Source organism: Anolis carolinensis, unplaced genomic scaffold, assembly GCF_035594765.1.
Source record: "Anolis carolinensis isolate JA03-04 unplaced genomic scaffold, rAnoCar3.1.pri scaffold_38, whole genome shotgun sequence".
Classification (NCBI taxonomy): Eukaryota; Metazoa; Chordata; class Lepidosauria; order Squamata; family Dactyloidae; genus Anolis; species Anolis carolinensis.
In genome coordinates, this window is record NW_026943847.1 from 42,767 (window position 1) to 59,142 (window position 16,376).

General features: G+C 46.3%; 2 protein-coding genes and 1 pseudogene across 2 annotated transcripts in view; 1 reads left to right on the plus strand and 2 right to left on the minus strand.

Annotated features, from left to right (window-relative positions):
- Positions 1-16,376, minus strand: part of LOC134292290 (zinc finger protein 709-like) — a 45,661-nt pseudogene that overhangs the window by 24,779 nt on the left and 4,506 nt on the right.
- Positions 1-16,376, plus strand: part of LOC134294949 (zinc finger protein 208-like) — an 81,277-nt gene that overhangs the window by 7,471 nt on the left and 57,430 nt on the right. The window lies entirely within an intron of this gene.
- LOC107983865 (zinc finger protein ZFP2) overlaps positions 3,168-16,376 on the minus strand; it is a 114,829-nt gene continuing 101,620 nt past the window's right edge. The window contains exon 2 of the mRNA XM_062966874.1: positions 3,168-7,092. Coding sequence (XP_062822944.1) covers positions 5,321-7,092 — 1,772 coding nt within the window. The 3' untranslated portion in view covers positions 3,168-5,320. The remainder of the gene's footprint in view (positions 7,093-16,376) is intronic.

Consider the following 16,376-nt stretch of genomic DNA (forward strand, 5'->3'; position numbering starts at 1 on the left):
TTCTCTTCTCTTCCCATCTTTTCCTTTGCCTTATTTTCTCTTCCCCTTCCTTCCTTCCCTTCCTTTGTCTTCTTTTCTCTTCCCTCCTTCCTTCCCTTCCCTTCCTTTGTCTTCTTTTCTCTTGCCCTTCCTTCCTTTTTCTCTTCTCTTCCCATCTTTTCCTTTGCCTTATTTTCTCTTCCCCTTCCTTCCTTCCCTTCCCTTCCTTTGTCTTCTTTTCTCTTGCCCTTCCTTCCTTTTTCTCTTCTCTTCCCATCTTTTCCTTTGCCTTATTTTCTCTTCCCCTTCCTTCCTTCCCTTCTCTTCCTTTGCCTTCTTTTCTCTTGCCCTTCCTTCCTTTTTCTCTTCTCTTCCCATATTTCTCTTTGCCTTCTTTTCTCTTCCCCTTCCTTCCTTCCCTTCCCTTCCTTTGCCTTCTTTTCTCTTCCCCTTCCTTCCTTCCCTTCCCTTCCTTTGCCTTCTTTTCTCTTGTCCTCCCTTCCTTTTTCTCTTCTCTTCCCATATTTCTCTTTGCCTTCTTTTCTCTTCCCCTTCCTTCCTTCCCTTCCCTTCCTTTGTCTTCTTTTCTCTTGCCCTTCCTTCCTTTTTCTCTTCTCTTCCCATATTTCCCTTTGCCTTATTTTCTCTTCCCCTTCCTTCCTTCTCTTCCTTTGTCTTCTTTTCTCTTGCCCTTCCTTCCTTTTTCTCTTCTCTTCCCATATATTCCTTTGCCTTCTTTTCTCTTGCCCTTCCTTGCTTTTTCTCTTCTCTTCCCATATTTTCCTTTGCCTTATTTTCTCTTCCCCTTCCTTCCTTCCCTTCCCTTCCTTTGTCTTCTTTTCTCTTGTCCTCCCTTCCTTTTTCTCTTCTCTTCCCATATTTTCCTTTGCCTTATTTTCTCTTCCTCTTCCTTCTTTCCCTTCTCTTCCTTTGTCTTCTTTTGTCTTGTCCTTCCTTCCTTTTTCTCTTCTCTTCCCATATTTTCATTTGCCTCATTTTCTCTTCCCCTTCCTTCCTTCCCTTCTCTTCCTTTGTCTTCTTTTGTCTTGTCCTTCCTTCCTTTTTCTCTTCTCTTCCCATATTTTCCTTTGCCTTATTTTCTCTTCCCCTTCCTTCCTTCCTTCCCTTCCTTTCTCTTCTTTTCTCTTGTCCTTCCTTCCTTTTTCTCTTCTCTTCCCATATTTTCATTTGCCTCATTTTCTCTTCCCCTTCCTTCCTTCCCTTCTCTTCCTTTGTCTTCTTTTGTCTTGTCCTTCCTTCCTTTTTCTCTTCTCTTCCCATATTTTCCTTTGCCTTATTTTCTCTTCCCCTTCCTTCCCTTCCCTTCCTTTGCCTTCTTTTCTCTTGTCCTTCCTTCCTTTTTCTCTTCTCTTCCCATATTTCCCTTTGCCTTATTTTCTCTTCCCCTTCCTTCCTTCCCTTCCCTTGTCTTCTTTTCTCTTGCCCTTCCTTCCTTTTTCTCTTCTCTTCCCATCCTTTCCACTACCGAGAAGGAAGGCCCTGTCTCTCATCCCTGCCAATCATGCCAGCGAAGAGGGCGGGATTGAGAGCAGGGCCTCTCCAGACGGTCTTAGACTCCGAGATGGTTCATAAGGGGAGATACGTTTGGACAGGTAACCCATCCAACACAGGCTGTGACCCTGTGCCCTGTTTGGCCTTGCGACTGACAAGGAAGACCTCTGCGTACAGATGACATTGAACTCCAAAACTTCAGATGATCTCTCCCAACGGCTTCATGTTGATGTTACACAGCGTGGGAGACAGTATTGAACCCTGCGGGGATTCTGGCAAGGGATTCTGCTTTTCCTGCCTGGCAGAAGGGGGTTGGACTAGATGGCCCTCGTGGTCTCTTCCAAATATACTATTCTGTGAATCTCTGATTTGGGTAAGAAGGCAAGGCCCTAGAGAAGTGGGGGGGAGGGAGTCCTCTCTCTGGATGACCCCAAAAAGGGGCTGGAGAGCGACCTGCGGAGGATGGTCTGGCTGGTGACGCTGCTTGGAGAGAATGGGGCTGGACTCCACGACCCACGGGATCAGTGGTTTCATGGCGAAAGAACACACATCTCCTCCTCCTCCTCCCAGTCAGTTTGGGTTGTGTGCTGAGGGGCTAATCATCTTCAGACCATGCAGGAATAAACCACCAAAGCACCCCCAACAGATGGTCATACCATCTCAGCTTAAAAACCTCCAAAGGAGACTCTTATGGACTCCCGATAGGAGCAGACTCCACTACTGAACAGCTCTGACCTTCAGGAAATGCTTTCTGTTGTGTAGGTGAGGCCTGCACAACTAGTCAGTGTTAATGAGTGATGGAAGGAAAGGAGAAGCAGAGTAAAACACACACACAAGACCCCTGCTAGACAGGCAGGTGAATTCAGTCCTCTCACGGCCTCCTCCAGCTATACAATGGGACAGACTGTCTCATAGGCAAGGAGTGGATTCCAACCCCCAAAACACGGCAGAGTCCTGGTCACAGTTTCACAGCCTCTGGCCTTGTAAACTAGTTCGTCTCTTTGAATAAACACTCTTGAGTTCTGACTTTCATCCAAAGTCCTTGGAGGTTTTATTCTTGATTTATTCACTACTTATAACTATTTACAGGTCTTCTCTTAATATACAAAGATACACATTAAGAATGAGTAAGGGCTGTTGGAGAGTGGCCTAGGCTGCCTCAGAGTGTGGTGGAGTGTCCTTCTCTGGAGGCTTCTCTGCAGAGGCTATCTATCGGGAGTGCTTTGATTGTGCCTTCCTGCATGGCAGGGGCAGGACGGGGTGGCCCTTGGGGGTCTCTTCCGGCTCTAGGGTCCTAGGAGTCCATTCCAGGAGGAGGCAACACGGGGTCTCATGGACACGCCTTTCCTCTCCGTCCACCTCTCATCCTGACCACGGCCAACCCTTTTGGGATCCAACATTTCCTTCCTGCCAAGGAGAAGCCCTTCCTTCTTTCCTCCAAGTGAAACATACCCAGCTGTCTCTCTCCGCCCTTCTCTACATCCCGTCTCTGGAGATATTCTGACCTGTCAATATCCGTCTTGAATTGTGGGACCGAGACCTGGAGACAGGGTCATTCCAGGTGAGTCTGACCAAAGCGGAAGAAAGGAGGCCGTGACTTCCTTGGATATAGACAGAATCCTCCTATCGGGACAGCCTGGAATCACATTGGCTTTTATAGCTGCTACATCATAATCTGTTTTTAAAAATAATTTATATTCAAATACAAGAAACAAAAACAAATGCATATTTATACAAATTACAAATACATTTATTATTATTTTTAAAAAATCGTACATCCTTTTACAGCAGCCACATTATATTCAGTACAATCTACAATACATTAACATTTGGCATCTACTGTTATTTTCACGCTTATACAGATTTCTTACCCTCCCCCAAGTCACTTTTTTTATTTATCATCTGTCCAAAATTCCTTTTCATTCCCTCTTGTGGAGGTAATTCTGTCTTTCTTTTTGAATCCTCTTCCAATACATTTTCTCCAGACATCATCACAATCACTTTGTTTCTAAATCCCTCTCCACGTCAACCTATCATTTCTTCCCAGTTTCCATACTTCCTTATACCATTCTTCTATCTCTATATTTATTTCCCTTTTCCAATTCCTTGCTATAAGCTGTCTTGCAATTGTTAATGCGTTTTTTATCGCATCTTTGTCCTCTTTTTCCAACTGTTTATTATTATATAATGAGAATAAAGCCATGCTAAGACTTCTTTCTATTTGAATGTTCATTGTGTCTATCTCTCTTAATACTTTTCCCCAGAAATTATTTATATATTGACACTGCCACCACATATGTATGTATGTTCCCGATTCTTGGCATCCTCTCCAGCAATTGTTTGAGTAGTTTTTATTTATATTTCCTATTCTTATGGGTGTGAGGTACCATTTCCATATCAACTAAATAATAATTTTCTTTAACACATATGGATATATTTTTCAAGTGTCTTTGTGCCCATAATTGTAACCCCTCTGTTTCATTGATTTTCATTCCTATATTTTCTTTCCAAATCTTCTTGAAGGTGTTATTCTTTACTTTTCCTTTCTTTTTTTCAATTAATATTTTAGAAATTTTACTGGATATTCCTTTCAAATTTTTATGTTCCTGATCTTTTCTTTCTTCATTCCAACCTTTAGCCAATCCCCTATTTTATCTAAGTTTTTCCCCTTAATTTTTTATCCATCACATATATATATTATTTTTTGTAAATGTCTTTTCCATTATAATTGGGGTTATTATTGAGCCATCTGCTATTAACTTTCTCCTGTATTTGTTCCATATTTCTAATGCATTACTCAACATTGGGTTCCCAGTTTACCTTATTTTTTTCCTCATAAACTATTTTAAAACCTATTCCGAATTTCTTCTTCCACTTTTCCTGAATCCATTATTAACTATTCTACATCCTCCTTTTCATCATTCCTTGTATAACCAATCTCAGTCTGTTTGCCTTATAATATTTTTTGATATGAGGAAGCGCTAATCCTTCTTCTTTTTGAGATCTGTTCTGTAACTTGTTTCGTCAATTTCTTTGACTGCCATTACAGTATTTATCATTTGTCCAAATGAGTCTCCTTTGGGGTGGAGAAAGGTGGGGTAGAAATGTTGCAAAGAAATCATGTATTCAACTCTTCTTCTATAATCTGAAATGGCATTATAAATATAAGGTATATGTAAGTATAAAGTTTATCCTCAGAAGCATTTTCATTTTTAGTATTGCTGTCTTTCCAAACCAAGATAGATGTGTATTAATTTTTTCAAACTATTTTCCTCAATGCTACTACATTTGCCTCTTCTATTTCTTCCAGCTTTTCAACGTCTCCTTTCAATTGCAGTGCCCAGAATTAGACACAGTGTGATTCCAGGTAAAGTGGTCTGACCAAGGCAGAATAGAGGGGGAGCATGACTTCCCTGGATCTAGACACTCTGCCCCTATTTATGCAGGCCAAAATCCCATAAGGAGGAGGGAGCAAGCTTGTTTTCTGCTGCTCTGCAAACTAGGATGCAGAATAATAGTTTCAAACTACAGGAAAGGGGATTCCACCTGAACATAAGGAAGAAGTTCCTCACTGTGAGAGCAGTTCAGCTGTGGAACCTTCTTTGGAGGCTTTTAAGCAGAGGCTGGATGGCCATCTGTCCGGGGTGCTTTGAATGGAATTTCCTGCTTCTTGGCAGGGGGTTGGACTAGATGACCCATGAGGTCTCTTCCAACTCTATGGTTATATGATTTTGTGATTTCTTCCCCTTCCACTTCCTGTTCATGTCTATTTTAAGTCATAGTCCTTAGAAGTTCTTTGGACAAACATTCTGGCTTCTTTGCACTTGTCCTATTTATGTGGCTTCTCTCCTGTGTGCATCCTTTGATGGATACGCAGATGTCCACTCTCACTGAAACTCTTTCCACATTCCACGCATTTATGTGGTCTCTCTCCTGTGTGCATCCTTTGATGGGTACGAAGATTCGAACTGTTACTGAAGCTCTTTCCACATTCCATGCATGTATGTGGCTTCTCCCCTGTGTGAGTCCTTTGATGGGTGCGTAGATTTCCACTCTGACTGAAGCTCTTTCCACATTCCATGCATGTATGTGGCTTCTCTCCTGTGTGCATCCTTTGATGGATACGCAGATGTCCACTATCACTGAAGCTCTTTCCACATTCCCTGCATGTATGTGGCTTCTCCCCTGTGTGAGTCCTTTGATGGATACGCAGATGTCCACTATCACTGAAGCTCTTTCCACATTCCCTGCATGTATGTGGCTTCTCTCCTGTGTGAGTCCTTTGATGGATACGCAGATGTCCACTCTGACTGAATCTCTTTCCACATTCCATGCATGTATGTGGCTTCTCCCCTGTGTGGATCCTTTGATGGGTGCGTAGACTGTCACTCCGACTGAAGCTCTTTGCACATTCCATGCATGTATGTGGCTTCTCTCCTGTGTGCATCTTTTGATGGATACGCAGATGTCCACTCTGACTGAAGCTCTTTCCACATTCCATGCATTTATATGGCTTCTCCCCTGTGTGAGTCCTTTGATGGATACGCAGATGTCCACTCTCACTGAAGCTCTTTCCACATTCCATGCATGTATGTGGCTTCTCCCCTGTGTGAGTCCATTGATGGGTACGTAGATCTCCACTTTGACTGAAGCTCTTTCCACATTCCATGCATGTATGTGGCTTCTCCCCTGTGTGGATCCTTTGATGGGAACGTAGATAGTCACTCCGACTGAAGCTCTTTCCACATTCCAAGCATTTATATGGCTTCTCCCCTGTGTGAGTCCTTTGATGGATACGCAGATGTCCACTCTCACTGAAGCTCTTTCCACATTCCATGCATGTATGTGGCTTCTCCCCTGTGTGTGTCCTTTGATGGGTGCGTAGATCTCCACTCTGACTGAAGCTCTTTCCACATTCCATGCATGTATGTGGCTTCTCCTCTGTGTGGATCCTTTGATGGGAACGTAGACTGTCACTCCGACTGAAGCTCTTTCCACATTCCATGCATTTATATGGCTTCTCCCCTGTGTGAGTCCTTTGATGGATACGCAGATGTCCACTCTCACTGAAGCTCTTTCCACATTCCATGCATGTATGTGGCTTCTCCCCTGTGTGGATCCTTTGATGGGAACGTAGACTGTCACTCCGACTGAAGCTCTTTCCACATTCCATGCATTTATATGGCTTCTCCCCTGTGTGAGTCCTTTGATGGATACGCAGATGTCCACTCTGACTGAAGCTCTTTCCACATTCCATGCATATATGTGGCTTCTCTCCTGTGTGAGTCCTTTGATGGGTGCGTAGATCTCCACTCTGACTGAAGCTCTTTCCACATTCCATGCATGTATGTGGCTTCTCCCTTGTGTGAGTCCTTTGATGGGTGCATAGATTTCCACTCTCACTGAATCTCTTTCCACATTCCATGCATGTATGTGGCTTCTCCCTTGTGTGGGTCCTCTGATGGGTGTGTAGATTTCCACTCTGACTGAAGCTCTTTCCACATTCCACACATTTATATGGCTTCTCTCCTGTGTGAGTTCGTTGATGTTTAGCAAGAGAACTTCTCTCAATGAAACATTTCCCACAGTCCTTGCAATTATGTCGCTTCTCCCCTGTGTGTCAAGGACAGAACGCCACAAGATTCAAAGTAACAGAGTTTATTAGATTACAGAACTCAAAAATGCCCGTAAAAACACAAGGGCCAGGCAGTTTTTGCCTTTAGGAGCAAAAAGGGACAAAAGTAAATGTTCAAAAGATAAACCGGATTAAACCGGAGTTTAATCCGGGTAAAAACAAACTGCTTGCTTCAGCCTAGGTATTAACAGAACGAAAGCCAAGGAACAAAAGATACAAAGAATGCAACTAATTGGCAGCAGATTCCTCTCTGCTGCCAGCACTGTGCTTAGAGTAACTTGCGTCGCTCCCACACACACACAGTAGACAGGATCTCCAACACGAGCAATTCAGCCAAGGATTGTAGAAGTAGAGTAGACCAGTTCCGTTCCGTAAATCAAAGCCAGAAGCAGACGTTTGTAGTTTTTCCAAGTCCAAGAAGGGGGGAAGACAAGCCGTGGTCAGTTCAGTCCGGGTTCTCAAAGCAGGAGATGGCGTCCGTCAGAAAGACGACGGAAGGTCAAGCTAATAAGAGTAAGCACAGGTTTGCACAAACAAATGCCCACACAATCCCTCCCGCCGTCTGACCCTGGATTTCAATCAACTTACGTCACAGCACAGGAAAGCACACAAGTCTTCAGGGAAGCGTCCCACACACACACGGATCCCAAGCGTTTGCCCAGATTACCTTGCCCGACGCAATTTGCAATTGCTCCCAAGCCCCATTTTATGCCAGTTACAAATCTTCATCACTGTCAGCTGTCCTCCTTAACCCGGGCGTTTCCTCATCACTTTCCTCGTCAGAGCTGGAACACCTCTGACTACGCCCAACAGCATCTCCAGCTGTGGATCCCGTCCCATCCCTCCAGCTAAGCCATGGGTCTAATCCTGAAGGTCCCCATTCATCTTCTGTCCCATCATGGCCAGTGGCACCCAATTCCTCCCTTACCCGAGTCCAATCCATCTCATCCTCCTCTGAGCTAACCAGCCCCTCCTCCATTCTCTCCGTAAACCCTTCGAAAGATTCTTCGTCAGATGGTGCTGCAAATATGTCTCGCAGTCTTTTTCTCTCTCGCTCCTCGAGAGTATCTGACTCTCGAGGAGTCTTACGCCCACGTCTGTCAGTAACAGAGCCATGAGGCTCAATCATAACACTATCCCCTCTCACAAAGGCCTCCTCCCCCGATGGCGGAGAAGTGGCAGTGATACCCTCCGCTATAGCACCACGACGACTAGAGGTATCAAGTTTCAACAGCGAACGATGAAAGACTGGATGGACCTTTAAACTAGACGGTAAACGCAAACGAAACGCAACGGAAGAAATCTTTTTAACGATAGGAAAGGGACCCAAATACCGAGGCGCAAACTTTCCCCCAGCCTGTTTAATATGTTTGGAAGATAACCACACCAAATCCCCTTCTTCCAACTCCTCCCCTGCCTGCCTGTGGCGGTCAGCCTGAGTCTTCTGCGTTGCCTTAGCTTCCAGCAGTAAGCGACGGGCAACATCATGCAATGCAGCCATTTCCGTAGAGCGGTACACAGGGTCCGAAGAGACCACATTGGTCGACGGCGCCACACCTCCCCGTGGGTGAAAACCATAAGTTAGCTCAAACGGCGTATGCTGACTAGATGTGTGCACCGCATTGTTGTAAGCAAATTCCGCCACCGGTAGCCACTTCACCCAAGCCGTGGGTTGATCTAAACAAAAACAACGCAGATATTGCTCTAAGAGCCCATTAACCCGTTCCGACTGTCCATCCGTTTGCGGATGAAAGGCTGAAGAAACGTTTAACTTAGTCCCCAAGCACTCATGGAAATGTTTCCAAAAGCGTGACACAAATTGCGGAGCCCTATCTGAAATAATCACCTCGGGTGCTCCGTGCAAACGATAGATGTGCTTAGTAAATAGTAAGGCCAACGTAGGGGCCGCCGGAATGGTTGAACAAGGAATAAAATGAGCCAGTTTACTAAATAAATCCACCACCACCCAAATACAAGTATAACCCCCAGACTTAGGCAAATCTGAAATGAAATCCATGGAAATGATTTGCCATGGCCTGTCCGGAACAGGTAAAGACGACAACAACCCTCTAGGGCGCCCAACAGGCGTCTTACTCTGCTGGCAAACGGCGCAGCTGTCACAAAAGCGCAGAATGTCTTGCCGCATCTTTGGCCACCAATAGCTCCTGGTAATGAGCTGCACGGTCTTGAATCTGCCAAAGTGCCCAGCCATGGGTTCGTCATGGTGGGCTCTAATCACCTCCAACCTGAGGGCCCCCACTGGTACGTAGACCTGCCCCCTGCGTACCAATACTCCGTCTTGATCTTGTAGATGCGGCAGTATGGTACGATTACCTGCTGAGAGCAGCATCAGTTGCTCCTGTGTCCACACATCATCCCTCTGAGCCTCAAGGATCTGGTCATGTTACCCGAGCTCATTATCTACAACACACAGAGAGGCAGTAGGCAAGATGGTCTGACATACAACCTGCTCATTGGTCTTAAACTCCGGCTTGCGGGATAAAGCATCGGCCCGCAAGTTTGCCTTCCCCTCTACGAACTGCACCTTGAAGTTAAACCTGGAGAAAAACAAAGCCCATCGGATTTGACGCTGGTTTAACTTCTTTGCTGTTTGCAAGTGCTCTAAATTCTTGTGATCAGATCTGACCACGATCTGGTGCCGTGCCCCTTCAAGCCAGTGCCGCCACACCTCAAACGCCACCTTAATCGCCAACAACTCCTTCTCCCATATGGTATAGTTCTGCTCGAAGGGTGTTAGTTGCCGCGAGTAAAATCCACAGGGACGCAAGGTCCCTGAGGAATCTTTCTGAGACAATACAGCCCCCAACGCGTAGCTAGAAGCGTCCGCTTCTACCACGAACGGTTTGTCAACATCAGGATGGGTTAGTATGTTGTCTGATTGAAAACTAGACTTAAGTTGTAGAAACGCCTCGTGAGCTTCCCGCCCCCACACAAATGGCTGTTTCTTGCGCAGAAGCTGCGTCAAAGGTACCGTGAGCTTTGCAAAATTCGGAATAAACTCCCGGTAGTAATTAGCAAAACCTAAGAACCTTTGTACATCCTTCTTAGTTTTCAGCTCCTGCCATGAGTTGACGGCGTCAACCTTATGTGGGTCCATTTTAAGTTCCCTACCTGACACTACATGACCTAGGAACTCCACTTCAGGCACATGAAAGACGCATTTGGAAGCCTTGGCGAAAAGCCCATTAGCCCGCAGTCGGTGCAGAACCTGCTTGACATGTTGACGATGTTCTTTCTCGTCCTTAGAAAAAATCAAGATATCATCCAAATAAATCACTAAAAATTGGTCAATTAGGTCCCTGAACACATCGTTCATGAACCTCTGGAAGACCGCAGGAGCATTACAAAGCCCAAAAGGCATGACTCGGAACTCGTGGCATCCGAAACACGTGTTAAATGCCGTCTTCCATTCATCCCCTTCCCGTATACGGATTAAGTTATAGGCCCCCCGCAGGTCAAGCTTGGTAAAGACCTTAGCCCCTTGCACCCTTGATAACAGTTCCGAGATTAAAGGGAGCGGGTACCTATCCCGAATGGTGTATTTGTTTAGGATCCGATAGTCGCAGACCAGCCTAAGTTCCCCAGTCTTTTTGGCTACAAAGAATACTGGTGCCGCAGTTGGAGAACTAGATGGGCGAATAAACCCCTTGGCTAAATTGTCATCTAAAAACTCCCGCAAAGCTTGCCTTTCCGGTACAGTCAAGGCATACAGCCTCCCTGCTGGCAGTTTCGCACCTTCTGCCAACTTGATGGCGCAATCATATGGCCTGTGCGGTGGTAATTTGTCCGCTTCTCTTTTACAAAATACATCAGAGAACTCCCCATACTCAGCAGGCACTCCCTCCATATCAGCATGAGTAACGTTTAGAGTGCAACAATCCTGCCTCTTTAAGATCACTTTACGTGTTGCCCAATCCACTTGTGGGTTTACTACAGCTAGCCAATCCATCCCCAGGATCACATCATATCTAGGCAAGCTCGTAATATCCCACACAAACGTTCCCGTTACTCCCTGCACCTCCCACGTTACTGCTGAGGTTTCCTGGTTAACCACCCCAGTCTCCAGCAGTCTCCCATCTGCTCCCTCCACCCACACGTCGCATGCCTTGCGCACTCTAGGAATGCCATGCTTCTTAGCAAACTCAATATCTACATAGGAGACCGTAGCTCCTGAGTCCAGCAGTGCCAGAGTAGAAACAAGTTCCCTTCCCCCAACAGATAATGTAATGGGTACGAAAACATGCTTCCTCCCCTCAGTTGACTGCTTGAGGAGCCCTAGTGCGTTGGACTCACGTCGCACTAGGGCTGGCCTTTTCCCGAAAGCTGGGAAGGTTTCACATTACAATTTTTGGCAAAATGCCCAGCATTCCCACAGTACAAACACAAGCCCAGCTGCCTCCTACGGCTCTTTTCCTCTGTAGACAGTTTTTTAAAGACCCCAAGCTCCATGGGCTCTTCCCCCATCACCACAGGTGCCCTGGTTACATGCATAGGTGGCGCACACATTGCTTTTGAGTGTTTACAAGCCTCGAACCTTGCGTCTAAACGCAACACCTTAGCTACTAAGGCGTCCCAGCTTTCAGCCGGCTCCAAGCGTGCTAATTCATCCTGGAGCATATCACTTAACCCGGCAGTAAATAAAAGCATGAATGCATTTTCCCCCCAATCCAGCTGGTGGCGATACAGGTTAAACTTATTTAAGTAATCCAAAACAGTCCCCTTTCCCTGTTTCAACCGATACAGAGCCCACCCAGCGTTCTCCGTGCGGAGAGGATCCCCAAAAGTATCAGTTAACAACCTTTTGAAATTATTCAAATTGTCCTTGACTGGGTCATTTCCCAAAATTAAATTAGTGGCCCATTGTCCTGCGGGACCGGTCAACAAACTCAAAATAAAAGCCACCTTGCTAGTGTCAGTAGGAAAAGCATGAGCACTGAGCTGAGAAAAATAAAGCTCTACTTGTGCCAAAAAGGTTGGCAACTTGCACCTGGTTCCGTCAAAGCGTTCAGGAGTCAAAACATGTCCTTTCACAGCAAAAGCTGTTTGGCTTAAGGCCGTTTGCAATTGGTCTACTTTGGCTCTTAACTCATCCATCGTCTTCCTGACGGGTTTATTGCTGCAATAAACTTTTTATGGGCGTCGGGCAATCTGTCAAGGACAGAACGCCACAAGATTCAAAGTAACAGAGTTTATTAGATTACAGAACTCAAAAATGCCCGTAAAAACACAAGGGCCAGGCAGTTTTTGCCTTTAGGAGCAAAAAGGGACAAAAGTAAATGTTCAAAAGATAAACCGGATTAAACCGGAGTTTAATCCGGGTAAAAACAAACTGCTTGCTTCAGCCTAGGTATTAACAGAACGAAAGCCAAGGAACAAAAGATACAAAGAATGCAACTAATTGGCAGCAGATTCCTCTCTGCTGCCAGCACTGTGCTTAGAGTAACTTGCGTCGCTCCCACACACACACAGTAGACAGGATCTCCAACACGAGCAATTCAGCCAAGGATTGTAGAAGTAGAGTAGACCAGTTCCGTTCCGTAAATCAAAGCCAGAAGCAGACGTTTGTAGTTTTTCCAAGTCCAAGAAGGGGGGAAGACAAGCCGTGGTCAGTTCAGTCCGGGTTCTCAAAGCAGGAGATGGCGTCCGTCAGAAAGACGACGGAAGGTCAAGCTAATAAGAGTAAGCACAGGTTTGCACAAACAAATGCCCACACAATCCCTCCCGCCGTCTGACCCTGGATTTCAATCAACTTACGTCACAGCACAGGAAAGCACACAAGTCTTCAGGGAAGCGTCCCACACACACACGGATCCCAAGCGTTTGCCCAGATTACCTTGCCCGACGCAATTTGCAATTGCTCCCAAGCCCCATTTTATGCCAGTTACAAATCTTCATCACTGTCAGCTGTCCTCCTTAACCCGGGCGTTTCCTCATCACTTTCCTCGTCAGAGCTGGAACACCTCTGACTACGCCCAACAGCATCTCCAGCTGTGGATCCCGTCCCATCCCTCCAGCTAAGCCATGGGTCTAATCCTGAAGGTCCCCATTCATCTTCTGTCCCATCATGGCCAGTGGCACCCAATTCCTCCCTTACCCGAGTCCAATCCATCTCATCCTCCTCTGAGCTAACCAGCCCCTCCTCCATTCTCTCCGTAAACCCTTCGAAAGATTCTTCGTCAGATGGTGCTGCAAATATGTCTCGCAGTCTTTTTCTCTCTCGCTCCTCGAGAGTATCTGACTCTCGAGGAGTCTTACGCCCACGTCTGTCAGTAACAGAGCCATGAGGCTCAATCATAACACTGTGTGTGATTTTGACAATGAATTTTCCATTTTTTAACATTTATTATTCTAATATTATGCCTGAAGTTCACAGATATGGACTCCTGAATAGGACATTTCCTCTTCCCAGTCTCTGTATCGCTGTAGCCTTATTTTCTCTTTACCAACCCCTCTTTTTACAGCACAATCCTCCCTTTCCTTACATTTAAAGGTATGTAGCTTGAAATATAATTTCTCCAATTCATTTCTTGTTCTTGTTAATCCTGCGTACTTTCCTTTCAGACGTAAGGCAAACGGCAATGTTTTCTTCATAAGGTTCGTTTAGAGGTTACCTGCGAGATGAATAAGAGTAAAATCTTATTAGGAGCAGAGTACAGAAAGATCTCATTGAACATGAAGAACAATAGCCTAGTGCTGTAGCAATCACAGGGGAAGAGGGGAGAAAGACTGGCCCAACTGGTAAGAGCCCGTTGCCTGCTGAGAAGCACTTTAACACTTGCCCAACAAAGAACAATCCCTGCAAAGGGGATAGCGGCCTAAGATCCTGTGTCTAATCCAACCTTGGTAAAGGAAGGCCTCTAATAATATGGTCAACACGGAAAGGGGCTAACGATGCAAAGCATTTCCTACCTAGATCCCGCTTCTTCACATCTCCACTCAAAACCTGAGTGGCCATCTGTATGGACAGACTATCCCAAGTGATCAGTCTTGGGAGAAAAATACTTCCTCCAACTTGGGGGAGAGATATTTTCCTGATCCTCTCTTTCCCTGCAGCGTGATCCCTGCCCCACGTTTCTAAAGCAAGGCGCCTGGAGACACTGAGAGCACATTAGGCCACAAAGTTCCTTGACATACTGCATTCTTACAAAACCTATACCACAAAGGTATGTAACTTCAGCCAGAGCCAAGGCACTCAGCCTAGCAGCAGTACATGAGAGAAGGCGGTATAGAGGAGACAGATGGATAGACCCCCAGGGTGAGTGGGAATCCTGCTGCCCTCCAGATCCTTCTGCACTCCAACAGCACCCTTGGGTGGGAGACATGATTCCTGCCCAGTTCTGCTCAGTTCAGTCCATTTTAGAAAGGACATTGGCAAACTGCAGCGGATTCATAGAAAGGCAACAAGGACAGGAAGACATTACATTGTAAATGAAGGAAAAATAAAGGTAAAAGTTTGCTTTTGCACAGGAGACAATATTGTGGCTCGAACTAAAATTATGTGCTAAAGATGATGCTTCTGACCGTCATCTGGGTAGTACCAGGTATAGCTTGTGCCACCAGATGACTGCAACTAGGCCGACCACCTGCTCCCTCGATCCGTGTCCCTCCTGGCTAGTAAGATCTTGCCTGGAGGGATTACGTGAACCTCTGTTGAATATAATAAATAGCTCCCTTGAGCAAGGAGTTTTTCCAGAGGGTTTAAAAGAGGCGATGGTATCTCCGCTGCTGAAGAAACCAGACTGGGATCGTTCGGTTCCCGCTAGCTACCGCCCAGTCTCGAATCTTCCGTTTCTGGGCAAGGTGGTTGAGAGGGCAGCAGCGGAACAGTTGCAGCAGTTCCTCAATGACACAGCCGGACTTGATCCCTTCCAGTCCGGCTTCCGTAGGGGGCACGGGACGGAGACTGTGCTAGTTGCCATCACAGATCAGCTTCGCTGCCAAAGGGATCAAGGCGGATCAGCGCTGCTCGTGTTATTGGATCTCACAGCAGCATTTGATACGGTCGATCACAATCTATTGACCCACTGCCTAGCCATGACGGGGGTTAGGGGGATACCCCTTAAATGGGTGTCCTCCTTCCTCCAGAATCAGGGACAGCGGGTGGTGAGGGGAGGGATGGTTTCCGCGTGGTCTCCACTATCTTGTGGGGTCCCACAGGGAGCTATTCTCTCTCCTCTATTATTTAACATCTATATGCGACCGCTTGCCTGACTGGTGCGGAGGTTTGGGCTGGAGTGCCACCAGTACGCTGATGACACTCAGCTCATTCTGAGGATGGAGGGCCAGCCGGACTCCGTACCCGATAGTTTCCATCAGTGCCTTGAGGCCGTTACTGGATGATTGCGTGCCAGTAGGTTGAGGGTGAATCCAGCGAAGACGGAGATCCTTTGGCTGGGCCGTCCGGGTGGGGGGGAGATGCAGCTGCCTACCCTGGATGGCGAGACACTGCGTCCGTCATCTTCTGTAAAAAGTCTTGGTGTCTTATTGGACCCTCTGCTCACAATGGAGGCCCAGGTCTCTGCTGTGAGCAGATCTGCGTTTTTCCATCTACGTCAGGCTAGGCGACTGGCTCCCTACCTTTCTAGGAACGACCTGGCTACGGTTGTCCAGGCGACGGTCATCTTGAGGCTCGGCTACTGTAACGCCCTCTACATTGGCCTTCCTCTGTCAGTGATCCGGAAACTAAAGCTGGTGCAAAACGCGGCGGCTCCGTCTTCTCACCGGGGTGCCGGCGAGGTGGCGTATCACCCCAATCCTACAACAGCTGCACTGGCTACCAATTGAGTACCGGATTACTTTCAAGATACTGGTACTAACCTTTAAGGCCTTACATGGTTTGGGGCCGGCGTACCTGAGGGCCCGCTTATCCCCCTACCAACCCCAGAGATTACTTCGGTCCAAAGACCAAAATTTGCTTGAAGTCCCTAACATACGGACTTATCATTTGTCTTCTACTAGGCAGAGAGCCTTCTCGATTGTAGCCCCTCATTTATAGAATGCCTTGCCAGTTGAAACTCGAACTATCCGAGGCCTACTTGCCTTTTGGAAAGCCTGCAAAACCTTGCTCTTCCGACAAGCTTTCGATGGGTGAAAAACATGGGGCTATGTCTGTTTTTATTGTTATTTTAAAGCTAAGTGTATTGTTTTAATTTATTTAATTTAATTTAAACCGCTCTGAGCCAAACTGGGAGTAGCGGTATACAAGTCTGATAAAATAAATAAATAAATA